At 46.3% G+C, this 13,704-nt stretch overlaps 1 protein-coding gene across 1 annotated transcript in view; it reads left to right on the forward strand.

The window, feature by feature from the left end:
• The first annotated feature begins 9,001 nt into the window (after positions 1–9,001).
• The window catches only part of LANCL2 (LanC like 2), a 66,568-nt gene continuing 61,865 nt past the window's right edge, over positions 9,002–13,704 (forward strand). Inside the window, exon 1 of the mRNA XM_023232000.1 lies at positions 9,002–9,942. Within this exon, the coding sequence (XP_023087768.1) occupies positions 9,739–9,942 (204 nt within the window). The 5' untranslated portion in view covers positions 9,002–9,738. The remainder of the gene's footprint in view (positions 9,943–13,704) is intronic.

Genomic DNA, 13,704 nt, shown 5'->3' on the forward strand with positions numbered 1-13,704 from the left:
TTTTTCTCCCTCAGGTTTGCTTTGGTAATTTGAGGTCCTTTTGGGTTCCGTATAAATTTTAGTGTTTTTTTTGTTTTGTTTTGTTTTTTTGTAAGAGTAGCATGGTGTTTTTTATTTGGAAGACAAATGGTTACATTTAGTGGAAGGCAGAGGTCTTATTAAATAAATGCTCATTACAAAGTAGTTCTCAAACAGGATGGAAAGAAATTTTTCCTAGGCTCTCCACCAGAATACGAAATCAAAGTCTGTAGTGACAGTGCAAATATGAAAAAATTTCATGTATTCATGAACTCATGTCTGAAGAACTTTTATCTAGGTGAAAAAAGATAAAAATATTTTTCTTATACCCTGTGTCTCAATTAAGAGAAGAAGAACTATTCAGGCCGGGCATGGTGGCTCACGCCTGTAACCTCAGCACTTTGAGAGGCCAAGATGGGTGGATTACCTGAGGTCAGGAGTTCAAGACCAGCCTGACCAACATGGTGAAACCCCGTTTCTAAAAAAAAACTAGCCAGACATGGTGGCACATGCCTGTAATCCCAGCCACTTGAGAGGCTGAGGCAAGAGAATCACTTGAACCTGGGAGGCACAGGTTGCAGTGAGCTGAGATTGTGCCATTGCACTCCAGCCTGGGCAACAAGAGTGAAACTTCATCTCACAAAAAAAAAAAAAAAAAAAAAAAAAAGCCAAGATTTTTCATATGCATAAGGTGCAAAATGTTTCTGGCAAAAAGAAAAATCAGCAAAGCCTTGCTCAGGAGAGATGTCTTGGGAATCTGCTGTTTTGCAGGTTGATCTGTATTCTCAGACAAACTGCCAGGAAGGAGCAGCCCACATGGGAATGGAAGCCTGAGAGGGAAGAGTTGAAAAGGAAACTCTATCCAGGAGATAAAGCATGCAGCTCTGGTAAGCAGTTTATAAAGGAGGCTTGCTTCCAGCAGCTTCAGTGCTGTCAAGTGGAGTCCAAGTATCCCTCAGAACCCAGGATCGTCACGGTACCCAGCCATCATGACTGCATGCCTTGCACCGGGCCCTTATGTTGACCCTCACTCCTGAAATTGCTACAATCCCCCAGGTGTCTACTCCTGGTTTTGAACTGCCGAAAAAAAATTGTGCTCACTGGTGGAAATGCAAATAGTGACATAAACTGAAGCCTTTGCCTGAAGAAGAGAAAATAAATTAAATAGGATAACAACAACAACAATAAAAAAGGCAGCAAAAGAAAAAATATTAATATCGAAGAATTGAGAGGGCTTTAGAAAAACTTTTAAAGGCCTCATATACTTTGCACAATAGTCTTAAAATATGCAGCTCAAGTGTGAAGTCAAAGACGTCTTATGCTGCCATACAATTATGCCAAAGAACACACTGAGCTCATCTTTATTCATTCTAGGAATTAGAATGTAGCTGCACTTACTACCACCTTATGTGAAATATAACATAAACAATATATTTTTCACAATTTTTAGTTTAACTTTTTATGATACAGTCTCTATCAAACAATTGATGATGAGATTTCCATCCCAATATAACTGAATTCATTTTCAGCGGCCTTTTTCCAGTAGGAATTCTCCTTGATATTGTGAACTGTCTGAACATTCAACGTCAACAGGAGGTTGTGTCAAATTGGTAGAACTACGGATGTCTTCTATTTCCTTCTTGTGCCTTTCTATCTTTTTCAAATACTTCTTTATAAACACATAAACACTTATAATCAGGAAAAATATAAATAAACAGTAGGCAAGCAAGCAAATGTTTAATTTGACTTGCTGAAAATAATTAAATCCACCTGATTTAAATCACGGCTGTGGCTGCCCACTTTCTGCTTCCCCATGAAGCCTCCTCATCACTGCTGGGGCCCATGAACTCCCACACAGTAAGCGCCTTTGATACTCCTAATTCCAGGCATCACATAGGAGGGAGGGAAACAGTTACTGAGAGGTTTAGAACCAGCAGGGCTTTGACTGTGACAGAGCAACTGGGGTAAACATGCTCTTCTTCCTTCCCCACTGGCATTATTTCTGAAGTCGGGGAAAGCAAACCCTGGGCTGTGTAGGGTCTGGGACAAATAGTGTTTTGCAGGGTGGCTATTTACATAAACAATTTGAATCGCCCCAAGTCATTGTGACAGCACCATTCTTGTGGCTTAATCTCTCTCTGGGGCACTTTCCTGGAAAACCCCACAAGTTCCAGCCACAGATACCCCAGAAAAACTCCAGAGATACAATTCCTAGAGCTCCTGGGGTATCTGTAGGCTAGAATGTAGAGGGTTGGAGAGTTCTCCAAAGGGAAGAATTGGGAATGAACCCTTGTATGTCCCATAGGGCTTGGGGTACCCCATCCAGTTGACATTGCCAGACTTGGCCAATTCCAGGGATGGGAAAAGAACTTGGACATTGTTGAGGAAGAGCCTAGAGTGACATTATGCCATCCATGTCTGTTTCTCTTTATCCTTCTCTCTTTCTTCCTCTGCCCAGCACACTAAGTCTCATGGGGACAAGTCACAGCACATTTGAGGGAAGCATCCAATGCTCACATCCGAAGCCTTCTTTTGTGTCCTCTAATTAGTAAAAAATTTATGTGCTAGTGTGGAGCCCAGGTGTTTTGAGTCTCTCCACCTCACGTGGTATTATACAAGCTAGATCATTCATTTTTTCTCCCTGTATTGTTTGATAGGCAGATCATGGCACCCTGCTATCTAGGTACTGGTCATCAGTCCCTTGATTCGTGTGTATGTGTAACAGCTTTAATGAGATATAATTCACATACCATATAATTCATTCCTTTATAGTGTACAAATTCAGTGGCTTCCAGTGTATTCACAGACTTGTGCAACTATCACCATAATCCATTGTAGATAATTTTCATCACTACAAAAAGAAACCCCATACCTCCTAGCCTTTGGTTCCCAACCTCCTCCCATCAGCTCCTGATATTGACTAATTTTTCTGTCTTAATAGATTAACCTATTCTGGACATTTCATAGAAATGGAATCATGCAATGTGTGATCTTCCGTGACTGGCTTCTTTCACTTAACACAGTGTTTTCAAGGTTCATCGATGTTATCATATGTATCAATACCGCATTCCCTTTTATGTGGTAAAATAAACATCTCATAAAATTCACCATTTTAAGTATTTTATGGTGTACAATTCAGTAGCATTTTGTTCACAATGATGTGCAGCAGTCACTACTACCTAGTTCCAGAACATTATCATTCCTAAAGGAAAATCCTGACTCGTTAATAAGTCACTCCCCATCTCTTCCCTCTCCCAGCCCCTGGTAACTCCTAAGCTGCTTTCTGTCACTATGAATTTGCTTATTCTGGACATTTCATATTAATAGGGTCAGACGATATTTACCATTTTCTGACTAGCTTCCTTGTCTAGTATGTTTTCAACATTCATCCATGTTGTAGCAAGTATCAATACTTCATTCCTTTTCAGTATTGAATAATATTCTCTTGTAGAAACATACAGTGTCACATTTTATTTTTCCATTCATCAGCTGAGGAATGTGTGTATTGTTTACACTTTTTGGCTGCTATTAATGCTGCCATGAGCATTCATGTACAAGTCTTCCCGTTGACTTATGTTTTAATTTATCTTGGGCATATACCCAAACATGGAGCCTCTACCTTTTATATTCTCCTAGGTGGCTTAGTGGGTCCTTATGAGAATGGAACAATTTAGGACCTACACTCACAGGACAGCTTCTTAGGAAGTTTAAAGAACTCACTGTATCCTTGAAATAACCAGGACAGATCCTCCAAACATGAAAATAAATGGAGAAACACCACATGGGGAGGGTAACTGGACCTTGTGTCTCCAAATCCTGTTCCCCAAGATTTACACTCTCTTGGGTTTTCTTAACTTCCACAGCTGCCCCCTGCTGATGGCAGACTGGGCACAGCTCCCTCCCTTTGATGCTCTGACCCCAAATGGGCTCCATTCCTGTGATATGAGTGAGCGCAAACTGAAATTGTTAAAACAAGACTTTAGTAAGGCTTGTATTAGTCTGTATTCATATGCTATAGAGAAATACCTGAGATTGGGTAATTTATGAAGAAAAGAGGTTTTAATTGGTTCCCAGTTCTGCAGGTTGTACAGGAAGTAGGATGATCTGCTCAGCTTCTGGGGAGGCCCTGGGAAGCTTACAACCATGGCAGAAGGCAAAGGGGGAGCAGGCATGAGATATGGCCAGAGGAGAAGATAGTGAAGTTGGGGGTGGGGTGCTGCACACTTTTTGAACAACCAAATCTCATGAAATCACTCACTATAATGAGGACATCACCAATGAAATGGTGCTAAACCGTTCATGAGAAATCCACTCCCATGATCCAATCACCTTCCACCAGGTCCCACTTCCAACAATGGGGATTACATTTCAATATGAGATTTGGGCAGGGACATGGATCCAAACTCTATCGGGCTCCTGAGAAAAATGGGAACAGATCAAGATAGCACATACGTAATAATGTGGTTTAAAATGCACAATGTATTCCCCTTAAACAGGGGTCTCGTCTCTTGGATGTCCCCCCAGACACAACTAGATCCCTCCATGTCTGGACCAAGAGGTTGGAGCTCTGAGTGGGGCAGGAGTCCCAATTCCTGTCTATATGGTCCAGCTGGAAGATGAGCAAGACTGACATCCACTCACTTAAGAGGAAGTCTCACCCATTCTTAGAGGGCAGCCTTACCCATAGTCTCAACAATGTCAAAATGCCTCACACTAAGCCAGACATCCCATGAGAGATGGACACATGGCAGAGACGGGGTGGTTTCCATGCAATTATCTGTTTGGGACACTAGTGAAGTAGCTGGCCAGCACATTCTTTATAAAAGGAGAAGCTGCATCAAATGTAGTCCAGGCTGTGTCAAAAGAAGCCTATTTCTTTGCATGGAGAAGAGTAAGAAAATAATCATGTAGATAAAGGCAGAAACAGCAACCTGAGACCTGAGATGGTACCTTATAGCACTTGTTAAGGAAAATATTTTTGTATGTTTTAGAGAAAAGATCTGACCTCTGCAGCTGCTCTTTGTGCCAGGTAAAGCGGATCCCACTAACCTATGAATTTCAATGGCTCATTGCCTGCAAATCAGTCTCCTCCCAAAGAGTCGTCCTGGTGTCTTATGTGTCTTATGTTCATGAACAAGTCTACTCCCTGAGTGCTGCCACTGTTCTTCAGGGTGCCATACTGTCTCTGTCATGCTGACAGGTATCATGGCCACAGCACCAGACCCCTCAGAGTCCCCATGTGGTCTGCTGTGAGGTGGTCTGCTGTGAGGTGGGGAAAATGCACCGTTATTGGCAGAGCAGTTCCTTCACTCAGCATGACTACCTTCTCTTTTCCTACCACCCTTCCACAGGTGGTACTGTGGACAGAGACCCTGTTTTCTATTCTTTCATGATCAGTCAGGTGCGTCCACAACGGGGACACAGGGGAGGCACAGAAACCAGTTGACTGTGCTTCTAGGTCCTAGAAAGGCAGTCACTGTGCACTATGAAGGGGCCACCCTGCAAAGGGAGGGGCTCTACCACGTGGGAGGGGAGCAGAGGGAGTGGGGACCTGTGAGACAGTGCTATCACTGGGCGTCAGGGTGGACACAAGCAAAAAGCAGGTGGGGCGTCATCGGTGTGTTCAGCGTCTCTAATATTACAGGAAAATTATTCAATGTTAACTGTTAAAACACAGGGTCTTAATTTGTTTTCTGTTGCTTATAACATAATACCTGAAACTAGGTAATTTATAAAGAAAGGGAATTTATTTTTTACAGTTTTGGAGTTGGAAAAGTCCAAGGTCAAAGGGCCACACCTGGCCAGGGCCTTCTTGCTGGTGGAGAGTCTCTGCAGAGTCTGGAGGCAGCACAGAGCACCCCATGGCAAGGGGTTGAGTGTGCCAGCTTAGGTCTCTCTTCTTCATATAGAGCTACAGTCCCACTCCGAGACAACCCACTAATCCATTCATCCATGAATGGATTACTGTCACACTGGGGATTAAGTCTCAACATGACTTTGAGAGAGGAAAAACATTCACACCATTCACGGCACACGGCTGACTTTATTGAGAACCTTAATGGTATGGGGACTACCACGATGGGATTCTGGAGTGAGGGGAGAAAGATTGAGCTTAATTCCCAATACAAGTGGAAATGGATAGCCAAGAAGCAAGATGAGGGTGACTGGATGGAAAATTACTAAGAGATAACATGAGGGGTAAGGTGGGTACTGACTAATCTTACCTAAAAGGCTTCTTGCTGAACACAGGCCAGGATGATCCAACATCACTTAGGGGATGGTGAGGGACGGGGAACCTGGTCAAATAATGGGGATGATCACATATTAGGGAGTGGTTCTTGCTAAAGTGACTTAGCAAGGCTCTTTGCTAAAGCTGGATTTTATAAGGAAGTGTGCAGATGGGCCTTGGAGGAGATTCAGGAGCCTGACTAGTATGGTAGAGCAAAGAATCTCTGTCACTAGGTCACAGTCCGGGAGGGCAGGAAGGGGAACTGTGGCAGGGCCAGCTCACCAGGCTCGGGCATCTGGCCACCTGGGCGGGGTGGGGGATGGGGGGCTCACTGCCTGTTTCGGTTTTGAGGCTGCAGGGAAGCATGAAGTTTTGAAATACATAATACAGGCCCCACGTGGTTCTGACCCAGCGCCACGCAGTTCTCAGAACCATATATACTAGCCCTGCAAGCACCTGAGGCTTGGTTCCCGGGCCAGGGGGTGGTACCTGACCAGAGGAGAGCCGGGGCTGTCTGCGGGGCCCCAGGGCTCAGTGATGGCTGAACCCCACAGTGAGAGCCCTCGTGCCCCGGGTTTTCCATCACTTTCCTGTCTCTCACGTTTGGGGCGCTCCAGATGAAGCTGTCCTAAGGGGTGGCGTTTCTGAGGGAGGCGCCCCCACCTCAGCTCCTCCTGTCTCAGGCCCCACTTGGTGGGGAGCGCCGCAGGCGGGGAGCCCGGACTTGCCCCTGCGAGCAGTCATCGCTGCTCTGTGCCCCGAAACCCCCCTCTCCGCCCCCCAGTGACCTCCCGCCTCTGGGGTTCCTCTCCACCTTGCTGCCTGCTGTGGCTTTAGAAGGGAGCTCAAGCTCAGCGGCATTTGGGGCATCCACGTTAGGTGCTGGGAAATGGAAGAGGATGACACTGCTTATTTTGACTCAGATTTTCAAGGATGAACATACCCTCTCCCTGATAACTACTTCCGCACCCGCCGGCCACCCCGTAGGGCCTCGCCCCGCACCGCGCCCGGCGGCCTCCCTGGAGGGCTGTGACCCACGCACTGCACCCGGCGGCTTCCCCAGGTGCTGCTCCGCCCAGTGCCCGCAGCCTGAACGGCGCCCCAGATCTCAGCGTGGTGCCACAATGCCGCCCTGTCCCACATCGTGTCCTTTGACTCTGTCTTCGAGAGAAACGTCGGTTGCCAGGGGTCCTCACAACTCCTCGGGTGTGCTTTGAGCCGGAATGTATGTCCTCTTGCCCTTCTCTTACACAGAAGAGTGGGAGGGTGTCCTAAGAATTTGGCTTGTCCTAAGGAAAATAAAATTGTAATTTCAAGGAACTGACCAAGGTCTCTGTACTACTGAAGAGCTCAAGAGTGGCCACGGGGGAAGATAGCCCTGGGTGTGAAAGGGCCGCAGAAGGGATCCCAATGTGTTCTGCATTAAAAAGCCCCCAAGAAAGGGAACCTGCCACTTCTCCATAAAATAGTGTCAGTGAGCTGTCCAGCAGAGCAGAGGATCTGCCCATCAGACAGCATTTAGGAAAATATGCCGATTCCTTAAATTGGGTTTCTATTTTTCAGCTTTTGAAAATATTGGTCTTTAGGACCGGTTTGTGTACTTGCCAACAGTTACCAGTTATCCACCAGCAGACTGCAGGAAGAAGAGACAATCTTCACTTCCCTTCTTGGTAGGGAGAGCTCGGAGTTCACTAGGCTTAACCTAACAAAGCCCGCAGTGGACGTTTCTGCTGTACCTATCCAAGGCGTGATAGTTCCCCAGGCTTTGGGCAACATCTACTGTGGGTTATTTCGTCTAGTTGAATCCCTGTGGTGCGATAAGGATGGCTCCTAAAGCATGTGGGCATCAGTAGTTTCTGGAGTGGATTTTCCTACACCGTGTAGGTATGAAAATTTGATGGGAGAAAAGACCCCAGGCAAGGGGAAAGCAGGAAAGTGGTGCTAAGGGATGCTGCTATAACAGTCATCCTGTTGTATCCGTTCTGTTTCCCTGAACTTTGAAGATAGTTATGCTGAGTATCCCCTTTAAAATGATTTTTTTCTACACTGTACCTTCCCATGGTCATGTTCTTGGTGGGGTGTGTTTCACATATCCAGCCCTGTGGGGTTGGGGGGGCACTAGAAGAGGTAGTGGGAAGCCAGACTTTCCCACATCACTCCACTGAGGCCACCTAGGCAGGAGGGACCGAGCCTTCCCTGTGCTCCGCACTGTGTTTTTCTTCATCATGTCACTTTTTACATTACATTAATGTGTATCTCTGCTTGCTTCCAGAAAAGCACCTACATCAGCTATGCTGTAATCCTTGCTTTTCTCACCCAATAACTGGGAATCCCCAGAGAGCCAAAACTATCTTTTTAATCTCTTATTTTTCCATCACCTAGTACCATTTGGTGTTCAATGTTTACTGAGCGGAAGAAAACGGAAATAAGACATTTTCCTCAAGGAGCAGAAATCATTACACATATTTAGTTCTAAACAAACAACAAAAATAAAGAGAACCAATGAAGACTGAAATAAACCACATCACGATTATACAAATGCAAAGATCTGGTTGGTTGTGTCATTTTTATAATACATACTATGCTCTTTGCTAATTAACACTGGAGGACTCTTTTCTGGTCGATAAAATATTTGGATAATTAAGTATGCTTTCATTTTATGTCCCGGTACCAAAGAAGTCCATTTATTCAAAACAAAGGGACTGAACATAAAACATAAAAAGAAAAAAAAAAAAGGGCCTGTGGCTCCTCCTCCCAGACACCCCCCTCCAACAGTGATGAATAGGAGGGACTGTCTCCCTCCCCCTCCCTCGGAGACTAGCCTTGCAGTGTTTTAGGCTGTTTTGAAATTCTGTTCTTTAGAGGAGATTTTTTTTTTTCTTCTTAATATCAAAGAACTGCTGCTATTCCTTTGGGCTGGCGCAGCAGGGGCCGGTGAAATGCAGGCTGACGACCGCGCGCCAGGGGCTGTGCTCGCCCCGGTCGGCGACGCGCACACACCTTGAGTGACAGCGACTTCTTCTCTACAGGTTTTCCCCGCGGGAGCGTGGCCCTTGCGGGCGTTCGGTTTTCTCTGGAAATCGCCAAAACGGCTAGCCCGGCGCAGCGATCCCGACCCGGGGACTCCAGCCCCGGCCGTGCGCGTCGCCGCGGACTAGCTCTGCGGGCCACGGGGAAGGTGCAGGGAGGCGCGAGCAGGCTGTGAGCCTCCGGGCGCTCCCGCGAGCCCGCTCCTCCCCGCCGGGAGAAGGGCAGAGGCGCCGGGAGCAGAGCAGAGGCACCGCGCCCACCGCCTCCGCGGCCGCCTGATGTGCCAGCAGCCCGCGACAAGGCAGTCCCCGCGCAGAAGTCCCGCTCCGGCTGCCAGCGCGCGGCCTCGCTCCTCCTAGAGGACGCTCTCTGCGCGGGCCCCGTGAGGAGGCGGCGGCGGGGCGAGCCGCAGCGCCGAGGCAGGAGGTTTGTCCCCGCCCGCGCGCCGTACCGCGGCGGAGATGGGCGAGACCATGTCAAAGAGGCTGAAGCTCCACCTGGGAGGGGAGGCAGAAATGGAGGAACGTGCGTTCGCCAACCCCTTCCCGGACTACGAGGCCGCCACCGGGGCGCTGCTCGCCGCCGGAGCGGCCGAAGAGACAGGCTGTGTTCGTCCCCCGGCCACCACGGATGAGCCCGGCCTCCCGTTTCATCAGGACGGGAAGGTGAGTCGGCGGCCTGGCCGCAGCGGCGCTGGAGGGGGAGCGCGGCGGTGGTAGCGTCCACCCTCCGCCAGGCGTGACGTCACAGGCGCGCGCTGCGCTTGGGAGGGCCTCGGGCGGGAGGGCGTAGGATGGTAGCCGCTGGCACCTGGCTCCGGGACTTCGCTTGAGCGGCGCTAGGGTTCGTGGGCTTCAGCTGCGTGAGCCACGTTCCAGCAGTTCGGCCCTCCTGGCCCCGCGCGCCTTTGAAATGCGCGTACAGTGCACTTTCCTTCTTGGTCCGAGCGGCGGTTAGCGGTGCGGGCTTGTGCACCGGTGAGGCCCGCGGACACCTCCCGCCACTCGGCGGAGCGCTCTGCCGGCGACCTGTTCCTCACACCTGGCCTGGAGGCTGGCTTTCCTTGGCCATGTCTGGTCCCTGGGCTCCCGCTGACAAAGAAGCATTGTCCATGTAGATTTATTACTGCCTGTGTGCCCAGGAATGGGAAGTGGATGTAAGGGGAGGCCAAACTTCACTTTCCTAGGTTCGCGAGGTGGGCCACAGCGTTACATTGACATAAATCAGATTAACAGGAGAAAAACATACACATCTCTTGAACATGTTATACGTGAAAAAGACACAAAGAAGTGGCAAAACCCAAATACTTTCATGCTAGGCAGAACCAAGAGCAGCAGCTGTGGGAGAGTAAAGTGTGTGGAGAGGGTAACGGAAGATGGAACTGTTTGAACCACGTCTGGGTAGAAATCTCCGCTTTTCCCGGCTGCGGTGCCGACTGTTTCTTTGTCCCTGGCGTAGGGAGGCCATCTTTTACAACTTTATCTCCTTTTAGGAAGAAAAGGGGGCAGTTTAGAACACTTCTGCTTTTTCAAGTGCTTTTAGCTTAAAATAATGCTTACGCCAGAGACATATTTTTGGGGTAGCATACCCTGTCAGCCTTCACGGGCTGTCTGAACAAAATCTAAGGTGGGAGGCAAAAAGTGGAAATGAAATAAAAGATTGAGTATCAGCACAACTGTTTTCATGCTTGGTAAAACCGTACCTTTACCAGGTTTTCTTTTTCCCACTGAGGTACGTGTTCCAATGCCCACTTCACCTCCCTGGATCCCCATATTTACATATTTGTAAAGGGGACAAGTTGGCTAAAACCAAGAAGGTAATTTTGAAAGAGCTATTGGTCTGAATATGGAATCTAAGGCAAGTGACTTCTGTAAACCTCTCTCTTCTTGAATGTGGTTAAACACTGGAAACAGGCCGGGCGCAGTGGCTCACACCGGTAGTCCCAGCACTTTGGAAGGTCGAAGCGGGCTGGTTGCCTGAGCCGGTCAGTTGGAGACCAGCCTGGCCAACATGGCGAAACCCTGTCTCTACAAAAAAAAAAAAAAAAATACAAAAATTAGCTGAGCGTGGTGGTGGACGCCTGTTGTTCCAGCTACTCGGGTGGCCGGGGTATGAGAATCGCTTGAGCCTGGGAGGTCGAAGTTGCAGTGAGTCGAGATCTCGCCATTGCATTCCAGCCTGGGCGACCAAAGCGAGACGCAGTCTCAAAAACAAAAGCAAGCAAACCTGTGGGAACAAGTCCTAACTCATGGGGATGTGTCTGAATTAGATGAAGCCTATAAATTGCCTAGCAAACTGCCTGATGTAGTACCTTAAGTAGGGCCTCAATAAATGTTAACCTCTTCCCCCTGATGATTTAAGTTACACAGTTTACAATTCATATTCAATATTGGTTTTTCTCTAGATTTCTTCTATTTTTACCTACACATATGTGTTTCATTTGTGACTTAGTGTTTCATTTTTTAATAACAAAAATAAAAATCTGGCAAACATTGAAGAAACTGCATCATTCATTCTTATTACCAGTTGCCATCTCAGTACTATCCTTGGAGTAAGTAGGTTACAGCAAATGTTTAGTGAAAGATGAATGAAATGAACTCTTGACATGAGAATAATAATAATGATAGAGACATGGGAATCAGGTGAGTTTCATTTGCAACTTCACAGGAGATAAACACTAATTGAACTCAAAGTTCTGAAATTGCATATTTTTCTTTTTACCCTTTATATCTGGATAAATGTGATTTTTGACCTCAGCTGTATACCTGATTTATGTTGAAAAGAAAATTAGACTACAAGTAACTGATGGGGCTTGTGATATCTCTGCAATGAAATGTTAAGTTGGGGTGGGGACCTATGTCAGTGGTTATGAGTATATGCTAAAGAAAGGACGAAATGGACATCATATTGTTGTTGAATGTGAAAATGAGAGGGATAGTGGTCTTAAAAGGTGGAAAGACTGCCTCTTGATAATTGGAAAGTCATCAGATAAAATGAATATGAGCCACTGTCCTCCCTATTAATATTTTTATGATTAACAGATTAAATTTTTGATTTTAAAAATAATAATGCAATTTGAGGATGTCAAACTATGCCTTGTTTTTGTAGACATGAAATTTCAAGAAAATGAGGGTGTTATGGGTTGAATTGTGTCCCCCACCAGAAAAAGAGGTACTGAAGGTTGAAGTCCTAACCCATTGGAATCTTAGAATGTGACATTTGGAAATAAGGTTATGGCAGATGTAATTAGTTAAAATGAGGTCATACTGGAATATGATGGGCCCTTAATCCAATGTGACTGGTGTTCTTATACGAAGAGAAAAGAGCCGGGTGTGATGGCTCATGCCTGTAATACCAGCACTTTGGGAGGTCGAGGCAGGAGGATCACTTGAGGGCAGGAGTGCAAGACTAACCTGGGCAACATAGTGAGACTCTGTCTCTTTTTTAAAAAACAATTTTAGAAGAAAGAGACATAGGGAGAAAGAAGATGGCCATGTGATGATGGAGGCAGAGATTGGAATTGCCAGTCAACACCAGAAACTAGAAAAGGCAAGGAAGGATTCTCCTCTCTTAAGTTTGATGAGGAGCATGGCCCTGTTGATACGCTGATTTTGGAATTGTAGACTCCAGAACTATGAGAAAATAAATTTATGTGGTTTTAAGCCACCCAGTTTGTTGAGCTTTGTGGTACCCTTAGGGTAACTTGTTAATATGTAAGTTAAGCATTGAATAATTTTTCTCTCCATGATGTTACCCAGTAAGGATTACAAAAATTTACCAACACAATAACATTTTATTACTAAGTATTCTTTAAGTCATTTACTCTATCTCATTTTAGGTTGGCTGCCTAGGTGTGTGGTGTGATCAGTCAATAAAATTAGCCTCTTGATTCTAAAACCACTCAAGTCTGCTTCTCTGAGCCATATTTCCATACATTGGTATTTATAACATTTTTTACATTATTGGGCCAAATATTATGAAAAGCAGTGAACCAATGTAGTAGCAGTTGTTTTCAATTATGGAAGGCCTCTGAAGCAGACACTCTTAGTTACTCATCTAACAGCCGTTTCCTCCTTTTTACTTGATTTTGTTGTGACTGTGGACTTAAGGGGAATTGAGCCCAGCTCCAGGAGCTGAATCATGAGTAATCTCTGCCAGTGATTCTCAAAATGTGATTCTTTGACCAGGAGCAGCAGCAGCTTTGTATCTGATGTTCAAGTCCATCCAGGAGATGGATACCATGCAGAGTTTAATAGGAAAAGTTTAACATAAATAATTGTTATAAACCGTGAGACTGGAGTAATGCGAGATTGTCTCATGAGAAGGAAAGAAAACTCTGAAGAGTATAGGAATAGCAGACAGAAGGAGCAGCCCCACCCCTAGGGCTGAGAGGGCACTCCAGTAAAGGCCCCTGTGATTAGCTGTGT

This window comes from Piliocolobus tephrosceles, chromosome 8, assembly GCF_002776525.5.
Source record: "Piliocolobus tephrosceles isolate RC106 chromosome 8, ASM277652v3, whole genome shotgun sequence".
Classification (NCBI taxonomy): Eukaryota; Metazoa; Chordata; class Mammalia; order Primates; family Cercopithecidae; genus Piliocolobus; species Piliocolobus tephrosceles.